This window comes from Haplochromis burtoni, unplaced genomic scaffold, assembly GCF_018398535.1.
Source record: "Haplochromis burtoni strain Fernald_Lab_line unplaced genomic scaffold, NCSU_Asbu1 Contig_13, whole genome shotgun sequence".
In the NCBI taxonomy this organism is placed as follows: domain Eukaryota; kingdom Metazoa; phylum Chordata; class Actinopteri; order Cichliformes; family Cichlidae; genus Haplochromis; species Haplochromis burtoni.
In genome coordinates this window covers 499,233-514,198 of record NW_024582374.1, presented here as the reverse complement: position 1 = coordinate 514,198, position 14,966 = coordinate 499,233, and the positions used below count along the sequence as shown (strand labels likewise).

At 38.6% G+C, this 14,966-nt stretch overlaps 3 protein-coding genes across 4 annotated transcripts in view; all 3 read left to right on the top strand.

The window, feature by feature from the left end:
• The first annotated feature begins 434 nt into the window (after positions 1-434).
• Positions 435-3,662, top strand: dr1 (down-regulator of transcription 1). Its single transcript, XM_005919826.3, has 3 exons — positions 435-1,323; positions 1,448-1,611; positions 2,458-3,662. Exons 1-3 carry the CDS (start codon positions 1,104-1,106, stop codon positions 2,602-2,604), a joined length of 531 nt encoding a protein of 176 aa, XP_005919888.1. The 5' UTR covers positions 435-1,103; the 3' UTR covers positions 2,605-3,662.
• Positions 3,663-4,602: 940 nt separating this feature from the next.
• On the top strand, positions 4,603-9,075 carry LOC102296854 (protein wntless homolog). Its single transcript, XM_042217236.1, has 11 exons — positions 4,603-4,792; positions 4,891-5,015; positions 5,107-5,262; positions 5,376-5,553; positions 6,059-6,270; positions 6,357-6,454; positions 6,530-6,597; positions 6,692-6,831; positions 6,959-7,042; positions 7,177-7,342; positions 7,451-9,075. The coding sequence occupies exons 1-11, from the start codon at positions 4,603-4,605 to the stop codon at positions 7,549-7,551; spliced, it is 1,518 nt and encodes a 505-aa protein (XP_042073170.1). The 3' UTR covers positions 7,552-9,075.
• Positions 9,076-9,185: 110 nt separating this feature from the next.
• Positions 9,186-14,966, top strand: part of gng12b (guanine nucleotide binding protein (G protein), gamma 12b) — a 29,517-nt gene continuing 23,736 nt past the window's right edge. The window contains exons 1-2 of one of the 2 annotated variants that reach the window (XM_005919828.3): positions 9,186-9,455; positions 13,683-13,746. The gene's annotated coding sequence lies outside the window, so the exon portion shown is untranslated. The remainder of the gene's footprint in view (positions 9,456-13,682; positions 13,747-14,966) is intronic. The other variant, XM_005919829.3, reaches the window with a different exon arrangement.

Below are 14,966 nucleotides of genomic sequence, written 5' to 3'. Positions count from 1 at the left end.
ACTGGACTGAAGATCAATGGAAACAGGTATTATGGAATGGTGAATATGAAAAACAAACAAAAAAGTGAAATTCGGGAGATGGGTACAACAAGACCATCTAGAAAGCATCTGATTGGCAACAGCTTCATTTTTTTTTAAGATTTAAGTAAAAACATACCTGGATATAAAACTCACACAATCAGCTATGGATTGTCCTCATCTTTTATGTTTTGGATGTGAGGTGCATATGGGATTCGGTCCTCTGACTGTATACGAAATATTAGCTACCATCAAAATATATAGATAATGTAAAAAAGTACATATTCAGTTTATTTGTTTTGATCTCGATGTTTTTCCACCATCTGTATAATTCTCCAAACATATCTTCTAAGGGCAGTAATGGACGACAAATACCACAAGGCCACAGCAATGCGATTCAGACAGGCTTTAAACACCAAAGAAGAAGAAGGGTATCCGGCTCTTTGTTTGACGTTGCATCCGGACTGAATTAAGCTAATGTTGCCCACATTTCAAACGTATAAACGAATCGATACCATATTTCTGCTTATCTAAAATGTCCAAATCATCTCTCGATGCAGGGTAGAACAACAGGCAGTGTTGTGGCACGTGTGTCCCGTTTCTGTGTCTATGCAGCTAACTGTTTAGCCATGCGGGAGGCACTTCATTGTTAGCCTAGCGGTAGCCATGCTCTCCGCTTTCACTTGTCTTTTGCGTTGCGGCGGCTTTCTGGCGACAGGGACCACAGCTACTAGCTAGCCTGGCTGCTAGCTAGCTAAGCATTTTCCACACAGTATTAACGTTTTGTCTTCTTTTATGGTGTATGTGCTTTAGCGTTTTCTAACGGTTTCTTTTCTACCACGTTCCGCACAAAGGCTCCACTCTGCGAAAATTGTTTCAACTATTAGCTACTAGCTAAGCTAGCCGGCTAACTTGGAGGAACGTCACTCTCCCATATGACATTTAACTCTACGTTGACGTTGTCTTGACCTGACTGTTATATTTTAATTCTGCCGGCCCGAGAAGGCCTCGTAACAGTTTCCTTCCGTCGAGTATCGGAGTTTCTCTTTCTTTTTCCCCTGGTTTCTGTCCCGTCGACTGCCACGATGGCTTCTTCCTCTGGAAATGACGACGACCTCACCATCCCGAGAGCAGCTATCAACAAAATGATTAAAGAAACTCTCCCCAATGTACGGGTGGCCAACGATGCCAGGGAGCTTGTTGTTAACTGCTGCACAGAGTTCATCCACCTCATATCCTCAGAAGCCAATGATATATGCAACAAGTCGGAGAAGAAAACCATTTCCCCAGAGCATGTCATCAACGGTGAGTCCAGCTTTGTTTTCCCTATACCCTGAAAGGTGTGTGTATGTGTGTGCAGCACCATGTAATGAGCCTTAAACCACAGAGAGTGATTGAAACACTTTCGCCTCTTGCTTTCGCACCGCAGCGCTCGAGAGCCTCGGTTTCGCATCGTACATCACGGAGGTGAAAGACGTCCTGCAGGAATGTAAAACTGTTGCTCTGAAGAGGAGGAAGGCCAGCTCGAGACTGGAGAACCTGGGCATCCCTGAAGAAGAGCTCCTCAGACAACAACAGGAATTGTTTGCAAAGGTATGATTTTGAGAGAGGAGACACAAGAAATTCACATAATTCAGCTCAGGGAACTGACTTCCACACCAGGTCATTTAGTCTAACTCTGAGGGGCATTTAAAAATCAGGTTTAAAAACAGCAAAGACATAATAAAATGATAAAAAACAGCTGTTAGAAAATGTCCAGGTGCTTCCAACAGCCACTGAACTGAGCATAGCTGTTTTTGAAGTTCTGACTAGAGGAAATCATTCTGTGCTGCTTTCAGAGTCCGCGAAAACAGTGGAATTGAAAATGTGAATTTATTGCTGCCACACTGTGTTCTAAAAAATAATTAAACAAACCAGCACAACTATGATTGCTCAGAAACGTTATAATAAACAAAATTATTGGACCAGAACTTCACATTATGTAGAGATCTGAGTTTTTCTGAAGTAGGTCTTTTGTGATTGGTCTTTTGTTTTGGGCTAAGTTCCTTAGGAAATGAGTAAACCTTTAGGGAGAAATACAACAAAGCCATGTCCGATTTAAATCATCTGTGTGCTGAGGCACATTATTTGCACTATACTCTTCAGTAATGCATGACAGATCCATTTAGTTAACTTTCAGCAGTACTTTGCTAATTATTAACTCAATCCCTTTCTAGAAACAAGTATAAGCAAGTATAATTCAGCGATAGTAATATGTTGCAGAAACTTTATTTTCATTTTTTTCAATGTTCAATGCTATAGTGACATATAAAACAAATGTGTCTTAAAATATTCAAGTTCTAATTAGACATCAGATATCACCACCATGAGCTTCTCTAATTGCCTGATATAATCCTCATTCACCTTCGCCTGTCTCATGCCTCTCATGTGTTTGTGAAGGCGCGACAGCAGCAGGCAGAACTTGCTCAGCAGGAATGGTTGCAGATGCAGCAGGCCGCCCAGCAGGCACAGATGGCGGCAGCATCTGCCACTGCTGCCCAACAGGCCGGTTCCTCTCAGGATGAAGACGAAGAGGATGACATATGATCCCAGGATACCGTTCAGCTTGTCCGAATCCCTTCCTGGGACAGTGTTGGCGGGCAAACCTCCCAGTGCTGTTGTTGACAGAGACTTGAGATGTGTTTGACCGCTGGTGCACATCAGCGACACAAGGAAAATGCACATTTGGTATCGACAGTGGAGATGGAGTTGGAGGGGGATGTCAACATGATGATACCAGAACCTGAAATTTGTTTGGTTTGAAAAGCTGTTAATAAAATTTGGATTATCCCCCCCCCCGCCCCCCCCCTTTTTTTAAAGTTACTTCCGTTTAATTATGTCTTGATGTTATGTTGTGAGTAATTTGTAGATTTCTGGATGTACTGTGGATGCACTGAAGGCACATTTCATTGAAGTTTGGTAATGGTGCAGCAGGTGTTTGCTCTTTCAGGTACTGCACCAACTAGCTTGTTTATGTCAACCATAGTGCTAGATAACAATCAGTGGTGTAGGCGAATCGCTCCTGACGACTCCAGAGCATCTAATTCCTCTTCTCTTGTCTTTGCCATTTTGTCAAAAAGGGTTTTCTTTACCCCTCTGTGGAGTTATTTGTTCGACAGTGGAAGAGTTGAGGGGGCGTCAATATTGAAATTGTACTATTAGATAATGAAAAATACATTTTTGTTTTAGCTTATTCAGAAACATTATGTTGTTTCCTTTCTACCTTGAACTACACACAGTATTGGTTCTTAGCTGCACCTTTGAAAAACTGAATATTTTTGTCTGATAGAACCAAAGATAGACTAACAGCCCAGAGTTCGTGTTTTGTTTTCTTTTTAAGGTGTAGGTGCTACTGTGATTCTCATTGCTGACTCCAGATCAGTGTGAATAATGTTAAATATTATTAACCTATAACTTTGTAAGACGCTTTGATATCGAGGCCAGATTTGTTATTTCCCTTTTCCTTGGGTGCAGTATCAAACATTTGCATTGTGACTGTGGTCAATCCTCAGTGTAAAGATAAGTAACCTAGTTGTGATACACATTCACTTGCCTATACTACAAAGTTGTATTCTTTAAGCAATAAAGGAATCATGTTTTATAGACCAGTGTTCTCTGATCTTTTTAATGCCTAATGATTCCACCTCCTGTCCCTTCTGCACACGCTCTGTTGGAGCCTAATGTCTGGCGTATCCCATATGAGAGTCAGATGTGTGTGAGCAGGTAGATGAGCTTCAGTGGAGCACTTGGCTTGTCTGGACAACACTTTCTTTTTATATTTTTTTACCCAAAATATTTTTTACAAATGGCAGGAGCGATCATAGAGAAGATGAGCACTAAAAAGTTGGTTTTATTTGTTTTCTTCATTTTATTATTCCAAATATTTTCCATCTTGGTTGGAGCATTGATATGTAAGTAGATGATTTTTTTAAAACATATTTTTACATTTATTTGCAAATAATAATGTTTTCTAATAATTATTTGGAGTAATTTATCTTATTCAATTTTTGTTATGTGCATTTAGATGGGCTTATTCCTTTAATAACATTCCTTTAATGTTCTCAATTATTTCCTCACTGTTTTCTATTTTCTATGTATTCTAAAAACTAAACATTTATTTAATTTAAATTCTTGATTGCAAGCAGTTTAGCTTGTTTCTACACCTGGGTGAGCAGTTTTGCATCTTTTATCTTGTAGAGTTTCCATATTTAATTATATTTATAGTTTTTGCATGGAGTTTCTTTGCACCTACTGTATATTTTTTTTTTATTGTTTGTGTGCTTTTGAGCTACTCAGCTTGATTGTAAATGCAGGATAGCCCTCAATGATTTCAATTTTAGGAAAATGAAGTCTAATTAACATTATTTTTTGTGTTGGAAGTGCTCTGAAAAACAAATTTTCCCAATGCTCTTAATGATTAAGCTTTAGTCTGTCTTTTTTCATAATATATATCTGATTTCCTTTATGATAGCTCCCAGTCCTACCACTGCAATCAGCTACTTGGCCACCAAATGCATCAATTTCCACAGGACACGTGCTTGGCTCATGCCATGGGGCTCAAATCGATGCCAGCAGGTCCACAGTTTTGATGACCCTCTGGCAAAAACGCTCGATGCCAACGACATTGTTTTTGCTGTGCATGTACCCCTACCCAACACTGAAATGAGTCCGTGGTTTCAATACATGCTGGCTGTTCTGCAGTTTGACATTGCATTCAAAATGATAAATCAGATTGGTAAGTTGTGTGTCTTGTCTTTGTCAGAAATGTAAATAGCGTAGTTTCCTAGTTACAGTGGGTTTCTAATAAAATGAGCAATTTTCCTGCCTGTGTAGAAGATGATGTGGTCATCACTATCGATGCCCGTTTGGCGTACAGGGACGACATGACGTCTGAGTGGACCACAAAATTTCACTCGGTGGAGCAAAGGCCACTCAGATGCACATTTGCAGTATCCAAGGTAAACCTGCATGACTTCATGTTATACACAGAAATGAGAAATAGTTACACTTTTCTCTGCTTAGTGAGGAAAAACCCAGTGTTTTTTTCAGACGTATGAAAACGAAGGGCGCTTTTATCACTGTGACCCAATACCATTCATGGAGCTGGGAAGTGTAGCCCACAAATATTTTTTAATGAACCTGCGTTTGCCAGTGAATGACACAATGAACGTTGGCATCGGGGAAATAAAGGACATCCATGTAGTGGTGAGTATAATTTCTACATGTTAACTTCTGTTATACGGCATGTTGTGTTTGAATTAATCTCCAAAGGCTAAAAATTTGGCACTCTGACATCTGATGTCCCTCCTCTTCCTCAGGGCATCCACCAGAATGGAGGCTTCACCAAAGTGTGGATCAGCATGAAGACTGTGTTCAGTCCCTGGATATCAGTGGCTACAGTTTGGTACTGGTACAGGATTCGGCTCTTGGCGAGACCTCCGGTCCTTTTGGAAAAGTATGTTTTGGCTAGCCTGCATGTGGAAAGAGAGATTAAGAGTGACATTTTAACATTTAAGTATATTTATGAATTTTATGTCAGAATACTGAGTTGAATTTTAATAATTTCTCAAATGATAAAAAACAATGTAATAATAATAATACCGTAATAATAATATTACTACTACTGCTCCCACTACCACTAATAAGAATGAGAATATTTAATTTTGAGCACTTTAGGTTGCGATTGCTGCCTCTGCGGACTGATTTTATTGAGATTTTATTGCAGACTGAAACAAAATCATCTTATTTAAAAGGTAGAGTGAAGTTATACAATACAGCTACTTGTAAGGAGCTCCTGGCTCTTTTATACTCAATGAGAACTTAAAACTGCGAGTAAACCTTCTGGCATACTTTTAAGAGCTTGTTTTTCAGAAGTCCAACATACTTCTGTGTAGCATTTCCAAGCAGAGGAAATGAAAAGTGTTTGATCTAAAGTGCATGATTGCCTAGAGCTAGGTCATTGCTCCATTTGCAATAGAGCAGAAGGAGTTATTTGTCTGAGTGGATGTAAGTGTTTCTTTCACTGATGTATTCGTCCTGCTCAGGGTGATTTTTGCTCTGGGCCTCTCAATGGCCTTCCTGGACATGCCGGTGGAGTGGCTGTCCATGGGCTTTGAGTGGACATGGATGCTGCTGTTTGAAGATGCCCAGCAGGGCGCCTTATACTCTGTACTCTTCTGTTTCTGGATCATCTTCTGTGGTGAACACCTCATGGTTAGCAGGTCTTTCTTTGCTGCTTGCACATTTCTCTGCACCTTCCTGCCAGTTGTTACTTATTCTTTCATTCATTAAATCACCAGGACCAACGTCAGAGGAATCTCCTCTCAGCTTATTGGTGGCAAGTTGGGCTTGTGGTGTTTGGATCTTCTGTTCTTCTCATATTTGACCTGAGTGAAAGGTAAATGTTTTCCATTTTTTGTGTTATTGGTGTGGATTTAATAAAAAAAGTAAGTTGTTTTCTCTCTTACCGAAGGGGGGTTCGTTTGAGCAATCCATTCTACAGTGTGTGGGCGTCAGAATCCAGGAGTAAGGTTGCAGTATCCTTCAAATATCTATTCTTTATTATAAAAAGTAATTCAGCAGTCAGGCTACCATTAACATCCAAGATTTTTTTCTTATCTGAAACCACATATTACCTTCATTATTGTGGCAGGGATTTCTGTTTGCCTTTATTTCTTCTCCCTGTGTCGCATGGTGCACTGCGTGTTCAGAACCATTAGTGGGAAAATGCAACAGCTTCCTACAATGCCAGAGACTCGGAGACTGCGCTATAAGGTTTAGTTTTATATCAAAATCACATAAGAAAAAGTAGTGAATTTGACAAAAAGAAAAAGCTTTTCATTCACTAGCTTATGCAGAAATTCTACTTACTTTACTGACTGTAGGTGTGCTTTCCCCCCAGGGTATTATTTTCAGGTTTAAATTTTTAATGCTGGCAACACTCACATGTGCTGCTCTCACCATCATCTTCTTCATCTTAAATCAAGTAAGTTTTAGCCTTCTAAGGAGCAGCAGTTTTAATTGCAGTTTGTTCTTCTTTAAAATATGTTTATGATTTGTTATTTGGACATGTTTGGGTTTCTTAAAAATTATTTCAAATATTCTTATTTTTTCAAATAGGTCAGTGAAGGTCATTGGCACTGGGGAGACTACACTCTCCAGGTCCACAGTGCTTTTCTTACAGGAATCTATGGCATGTGGAACCTGTACGTTTTTACCATTATCTTCCTCTATGCCCCCTCACACAAGCACAACGGGAAGAAGTCAGGAGACACTCAACACACAGGTGCGTAACAGTTCTGTTGTTTGGTCAGAATCCAGTTTAGCAAACCGATGGCGAGAGATATTTGCTTTGTAAATATGCTGGAGGTGTTTATCTGAGATTATGTTGCAGATATGACGGACAAGCCCGAGAGCCAAGAGACACAGCTGACCTGTGGAGAGCAGGGGCCGACAGAGGTCTACAGGATCACTGGGAAGGTGGCTGAGGAATAGCTGCTTATTTTAAACTTTGTGACTGTGGGAAAAATAATTAAAGCATGCTATAAATTGAAGTTCTTATTGTTATCTAACAGACATCTTCTACGTGGTATGACAGGAAATTTGTTAACTTGTGACTCCCCTAATGTGACTATGTTGTTACAACCTCCTATAATGTAGATTTGTTTCCTTAAACTTGTAATGAAAAGAAAAAGTGGCCAATCTTTTCAATCTTTGTATCTTTGCAAAATGCCAAAATAAATCTAAATCCTTTGTTAAATACTTGGTTGAATACTATATATATACAGTACAGTACAGTACTCAACGAAGTGCATGGACAGTTAAACATTTCTTCACAATTTTTCAGGTTTTGTGCACATTCAGTCTAAAACACAGATACAAAATACAGCTTTAATTTTTTAAATGTAAATAGTGAAAAAGCATTGTGTGAAAGTATTATATATATGCTTTCTACTAATAAAACAGTGCTCAAATTGCTTATTTCAACTTACTTTGCTACTGAATGTTTCTGGCGTTTATTACTTTATGCAAGAATGAGCTTTCATGACATGCAGCGTAAGGTTGTAACAAACAAATGAATTAAATCATACATCTAGACCAGGGATCTCAAATATGTGGCCAAAGCGCCAGAACAGACCCATGTAGCCACCAGATGAAAGGTCTGAAAATTAGTCTGAAGTGTTCATTTTATAGACGTCTAAGATATTTTCCATGGCCTGCCAGAGATAAACCAAAAAAAAATAAAAATAAAAATTTGGTGTTTTTTCCAGCAAATATTTGATTATATCACTGAAAATTTCCTGCTTGTGTTTCAGTACATCCACTGTCCTGTTTGTTTTTATTTATGGAGCAAAGTCCGGGTAAAAGACTGCTAGTACTGTATCTGTAACTTTAGACATTTATTTCCTTGATTGTGGTTAAAACCCGAGGAGTCCAGCTAACAGCTCTCTTTATCTACAATAACAGCATTTCTTTAATGCGAAAAAACCCCAAAAAACCCTGAGGCCTTTTGTTGCAATGGCATGTAATTTTCTTCATCATCTCAGACTGTTCATCTGCAAGATGCTTTATGGAATGTAAATGTTTTCAGAATGTGCTAAAACATATACTAGAAGAAATGGGAAGAATTTTGAATTTTAAAAATGTTTATTTGGTTTATTCATTTTTAGATTATTATGCAGTTGTTTTACTGGTCAAGTCAGTAGATGAAGCTCTGTCAAGTCCATGAATTAAATTTGACACCACTGAGCTAGATAAGTAAGTAAAATTAGTCGATTTGTTTACCAGTGCTTCAGGTATGTCTTGGATATATATATATATATATATATGAACTTCTCTGGGTATTGACAATCAGGAGACAAAATTAAAGGGGAAAAAAAACCTATTTCTGACTAATGAAAAATATTTGTATTTTTTATTTATCAAGATTACAAAAAGCAAAACAAAACCGCACTTCATACTGAAAATATATTTATGGCAAGTGCAGGATCATTTTGAAACGTGGACGTGGACACCTGCATTTCTACATTTTGAATATCTCAGGTGCAGATGTAGCACAATCAGGATCCTATGAATTACCATCTGTATAAGCCACCGACAGGGGGCGCTGTTGCCTTGTCCAAAGATTAGGAAGCGGCGTGTAGTCCTGCCCAGCAGCAGCCAACAGCAGATGACTGAGCGCGTCTCCCGTCACTGCGCTTTCACCTCCACACGGCTGAATGTTTGTTTAATCCGAGCTGAAACTTTTCAGTCGACATTTTTGTCGAGTTGCGAGAGCTTCGTGTGGGATTATTTCATGGCTCGACTTTGAAACCACCACCCCCAAACAAACAAAACAACCACATAAAAAACAAAAACAAAACAAAGGAACAAACCCGGTTTTGGATCCGAGAGGCCAGGTGAGTATCAGTACAGAGATTACATAAATAATCTTTCTTCATTCTGCTGTGTCCACACTGCTGCTGCTTTTAATAAACGCCAGATGGTAGACTGTGACTTCCAGTCCATTGAGGCAACAACCAGTGTAAACACGAGGTAAGAGTATGGGAAAGAACACTTTGCAGCTTTAAATGGTTGGCAAATTTTTTTTGTGCAAATACATGGTTGGTAAACAGGTGTTTCAATCAGCGGTTAGGATTCTTTTTTTTTTCAAGAGGAGACATGAGTGATGTCATGGCGATATTTCTGAGAAAACATGCTGGATAAATCTCTGTGAAGGTCAGCGAATATTTGAGAGATTTACAAGTATGATGGAATATTACACTTCTTGGAAAGCCTACCTGCAGCAGGGCTTTCTTTGAATTTAACAGCGCCAGTGTTACAACAGTGTGAAAACACTACAGCGTGTTGTGGGAAGTTATCATACTGTAGGTTATCAGGGTCAGAGCGGGGAAACTGATGCTCTTCTTTTTAAATGTAGTTCAGTAAATGTGAGTGAAGTGCTTTATTAGAGCTGCAGTAAACAGTAGATTAACATAGTCTGCCTTAAATGTTTAAACTTCTCTTTAACTCAGACGTGTTTCGGGAGGAGTTGCTGGTCTTATAGGAGTAGCAACACTTTTATTATAATATCTGACGTTCCAAGCGGTGTTTTTCTCAGGTGAATGTGCTCAGCTAAAATCTGAATTTAAGATGTGAAGTCGCATTCTTAAAGCCTATGCATTGCACAAACTCTTGGACTGGACTTTTAGTAATGTAGATGATAGACTGATTTATGATTTTCCAATGAGGTAGGAGATACATTAAAAAATAACTGTAGAGTTTAGCTTTTATTTAAATGTTAATAAGTGTTTAAGAGTGTTTTTAGTACTTACATTTATTTGGTATTAATCCCTTTCTGATTTCTGATCCGTTTACTCCACACAGTATCTGTTTTGTGGATAATATGAAGACCTGCACTAGTCTTTAGTCTTTTTTTTCTGACTTTGAAGACTGCAGAAACAGAGTAGAAGACAAAGAATTGCATATGACTGAGTTGTGCAAAAGCTTCTGACATTTTGCAACATCCAACTGTCAGGAAAACAAACATGCCAGCAATGATAAAAGGAAGTTTGAGGCACATAATTCCCATGTATTGAATCATTTGGAACCACTTCTGGATTCCCATCTCCAATTACTACAGAAAATTGGCAAAACTAGTCTCAGTTTACTAACCGAGCTAGTAATCTATTAACTCTCAGTTAATAGCTTTTTTTGTTTGTTTTTGTAGCTAATGAGACAGATGATGATCATTTTAAATACGTATTGATCAAGATTTTTAGTACCAGGAAATCCATCTGCAGTATTCAGCAGTGTTTTAGTGTTAGTCTGTCAGACTTTTTAAATGAATAAAGGGATGCATTTGAAAATTTTGCATTTAGGGGGCATTCAGTTGAATCTTTTTTGTTGAGCAAATGTTCGGTCCACCCCAAAGGAAAGTGCAGCATGCCAAAATCTAATATAAAAATTGAGTGTAAAACTGGCAAAGTTTTGATCAAAACAGCTGTCTTTTACACTGCATAAACAGATGCTACATATTTTTATAAGCGCTACACATGTTTACTTTCTTTCAGTAGTATGATGACGTTTCTGTGAGATAATTTTGGTATGGCTGTTATTATTATTGAACCTGTGAGCATGTTTGGGGAGAGCATGCAACGTCTGTGTGTCCATGACAAATGATTTTCATCTTTCAGGAGAATTATCTTGTCATGGCTTCTGGCAGTCCAGCGTGACTCCACCTGAGTGCATTTGTGGTGCTGACGTGGGTATGGTCATGTTGCCTGGTTACCCCACACTTACTGGTGCAGACCTTAGCGTGGTTTAATCTCGTGAGAAGGTCCCCCCTACCCCCCTTCTATCCCTTGACTCAAATTCCACGCTCAGCCTCTGGGGAACTCGTCTGTGCGTCACAGCTCTGGTCACAAAGACCTTTAGAGAGAAGTTCCAGTCAACACAGCACAGTCGCCGCCGGCACCCTCGAGCTGTTAGTCCACAGCAATATGTGAAAAATGTCCTCCTGCTTTGACGTATGTCAGAGCTCTCTTAGCCTCCTCACTGGAGCGTGTCGCAGTGATGAAGGTATTATACCCTCAACGAGGAGAATATGTCGCACGTAAGAGGGCTGCTTAGTGCACAAGGCATTAACTGCTTATCAGCAAGTGATGAAAGGCTTTCACAATTAGCTTTCAATGACTTTACCTCTCAAATACTTTCCATTTTTAAACCGATAGTTAGTTACATGCACCCTGTAATTACAGTGTTGACTCTCTGTCTTCAAACAAGATGCGGCATTTCTGAAAACTGTGTGATGGCCACCAGGCAGTGTACTGTTCTATTTAAAGTTATTAGATTAGAGAAGGGCTTTTGTTATTAATATTGTAATATTCAGACCTTCTACAATAAAACCAGTGTAGCTCTTAATCAGTTAATCAAAATCAGACCATTGTTCACACAGCAGCTGTTTCCTCCAGATGTCATGGAGACAGTTAAAAGCATGGACATTTAACAGATATTTTAATGCAGGGAACTAGTCAGCTACAAGTTAATTGATGCAGGTATTCATCAAGCAGCAATTCATAAAGGTTCTGTAAGTGTAAGGATTCCCTTTTTTTCCAGTTTAAACCTTTATAAAAATACTTAGGATTTATGTCAATATTTGGATAAATGAATGAACAAAGATGTCACTTGGGATTGTGTATTCTTTTACTATTTTTGTACTTGGAAAGCAATTTTGAAATGAGCGCCCTATAATGTAACATTTCAGACTGAAACGCATGCACAACATTTAGGTGGTTTGATTGAACAAGATGATTGTGTAGTCAAATAAACTCTCTGTATATTTGACTATAACTGCTGTGCCACTTCAGTTCATTTATCTGTCTGTAAACCATAGATGGTATGTATGGATGTAGCCACCATGACGTCATCTGTTTTTGGGATTCCACATGTTGAAACCTCAGTCTTGGCTTTTTTCTTTGTTGGATTGGCCCTGGAGGTTGTTGTTTTATCCAAACCAACTCACGCTCTCGTCTCTTACTTCGCCTTACTTGTTGGCTTTCTCGTTGCTCCCAATATTAGCATCTTAGAACATTGCGTGTTGAAATTTTATTACTTCTGCGTTCTCATCAAAGATTCCTTTAATTTTCCAAATTATTTCCGCCGAACATCTGCTGTAAACTCCTTTAGCGGGAGCAGAAATTGCAGCCTCATTGTTGTTTTTCCCATCCTTGTGGCAGGATTAACATCTCATCTGCCGCGTCTCCCCCTGACCCGCAGAGCAACACACAGACCCTGTGTGACAGTAGCCAGGTTACTTGTTCGTGTCACCCTGTGTCTGATCTCAGTGACATTTTGGGACTTGTCATATTGCTGCAGTGGGTTATTTATAGACACGTGCTTCGTTGTGCAGTTCTACATGATGTACAGCTCAACTGACAATTGCATAAACCAACTCCAGGACTGTGTGTGTGTGCTTTGATTTGATATTGAACATGTATAACTACTGTAAATGATGACTAAATAACAGTTACACATTTAAAGTGAATCCAAGTTAATTTGTGCGTTTGAATAAATGGTACCTTCAGTATGAATGTTTGTCCCCAAAAACTCTACTACTCTGTGCAAAAACCTTTTATGTTGTATTTAATTGTTGCATTTGTTTCAGTTAAGAATATTATTTATATGTTAATGCTTATATACCAACTCTTCCAAGTATTGCTCAGGCTTGAAGAACGTGTAAGATGAATTACTACTGTGGAAAGAAAATAATAAACAGTGGAAAGTACTAAAAATATTTGAGGATATCTGTTCCTTACTTTAAACCACCAAGTCCTGCCTCCTCTCTGTTGTTGGGACAAACTGCCCAGACACAAAGTTCTCTGACTAAAGGACTGGCCATCTAACTGGTCTCACTGGAATGTGGTAATGAATGCAAGTAGAGCAGTGGGTTGGGTATACCCCACCCACCACTGCTTCACATTTTGTCCTAAATGATGTGGAAACTAGTGTCAGAGGGCTAGCATTCATTAATTACACCGTGGGAGCTCACAGCTCTTTGTTTGGCCTCATCTGGAAGAAATGGTAAACATAAATCCACGATTGGCTAATTTTTAAAAAATAATATTTTCTTTGCTTTTTCTTTCCAGATTTATGCTGCCCACTCAGACAGAAACACCAAGTACATGCTCCCTGAGAACATTTCGCACACAGGTCTGTGTCCTTGTTTATAGGCTGCCTCCCATCTTTAAAACAACTATCGCCACCAGCCTTTTCTGTAATTGCAAGGTGGCTCAGGTTGCAAACATTGGTTCACCAGCTTATTCATTATTAATTAGGCACAGCCTGTTTGAGTATTTCATATCTTCAGACTTAAGGACCATCTGTGAGGTGCTGCCCTCTTGTGTTTAGAAAGAGTCTACACTGTATCTTCTTATATTCTTAAATCATAGGGGATTGCTCTTTAGGATTATGACTTGGGTCCTACATTTACAAAAAGGCATCACAGGTGTGGAATTTGTAAGATACAAATACAAGCTACTGATTACATTACTGGTAATGTATGCTTCAAACACAGTGAAACATAACATTTATAATTTGTTTCACTTAACTGTATGAAATTGGATCTTACTCACCCCTGTCCCTGTTTTCAAGCATCCAACTTTATACTTGATAACCCCTTTAATATGAATTTACTGTGAGGGCCTTAAATGGCCTATTTTCTGAGTGGTTCTTCATTTAATATTAGAGGGGAAAAATGTGAAACATTACTAGATTCAGGCCAGAAAGAAGAAAGGAAGAAAAGCCTGTACACGTTTTGGCTCCAAATGATATCAGTACTTAAAACATTTCTACAAAATCACGATTTAGATCCAAAGAATCTTCTCTAACTAGAAATAGAAGCTGTTTTGATAGCATTAATGAATTAATTTCTCTAAATAATTACCTATGATTAGGTGCATTGGATACTTACTTGAACTAATGTTTGTTATTTTCTTGGTCAGGAAAATATGCACCTAAATATAATAAAAATGTCTTGGCTAATAACTCAGTTAAAAGTATATTACACGTAATAAAAGTCTCAGGTTTGCCAATCAATACGCAAGGAAACAATCTGTTCTTTGTTACTTGTATCTGTTTTAATTAAGAGATCTGCTGCTAACACAATATCAATCTAGGAAATGAAAGAAAAAGCTAGTTTCAGATTAGTTTCTCTGTGGATACCTTCTTACAGATAGTTGAATGACTCAATTCTACAAATTTCCCCCACATGGTGGCAGTATTATACAGTCTATAGGTTTGTCCTTATGTTAGGCGTGAGATAACCCTTTCATTGCTGCAGCATATTGAAGGTCTGTTAAATTAATAACTGATGTAGAAACCGCTTTGTTTTTCCTTTTTCGCTTATGCCATTGAAACACTGAGAATCTGAA

Bases quoted from the DNA above. Each gene is read 5' to 3' on its own strand.
- dr1 (XM_005919826.3), top strand. From the start codon at position 1,104: ATGGCTTCTTCCTCTGGAAATGACGACGACCTCACCATCCCGAGAGCA. The intron at 1,324-1,447 runs GTGAGTCCAGCT...TTCGCACCGCAG, and splicing joins CCCAGAGCATGTCATCAACG to CGCTCGAGAGCCTCGGTTTC. The intron at 1,612-2,457 runs GTATGATTTTGA...GTGTTTGTGAAG, and splicing joins AACAGGAATTGTTTGCAAAG to GCGCGACAGCAGCAGGCAGA.
- LOC102296854 (XM_042217236.1), top strand. From the start codon at position 4,603: ATGCCATGGGGCTCAAATCGATGCCAGCAGGTCCACAGTTTTGATGAC. The intron at 5,263-5,375 runs GTGAGTATAATT...CCTCTTCCTCAG, and splicing joins TAAAGGACATCCATGTAGTG to GGCATCCACCAGAATGGAGG. The intron at 5,554-6,058 runs GTGACATTTTAA...TATTTGTCTGAG, and splicing joins TGTGGAAAGAGAGATTAAGA to TGGATGTAAGTGTTTCTTTC.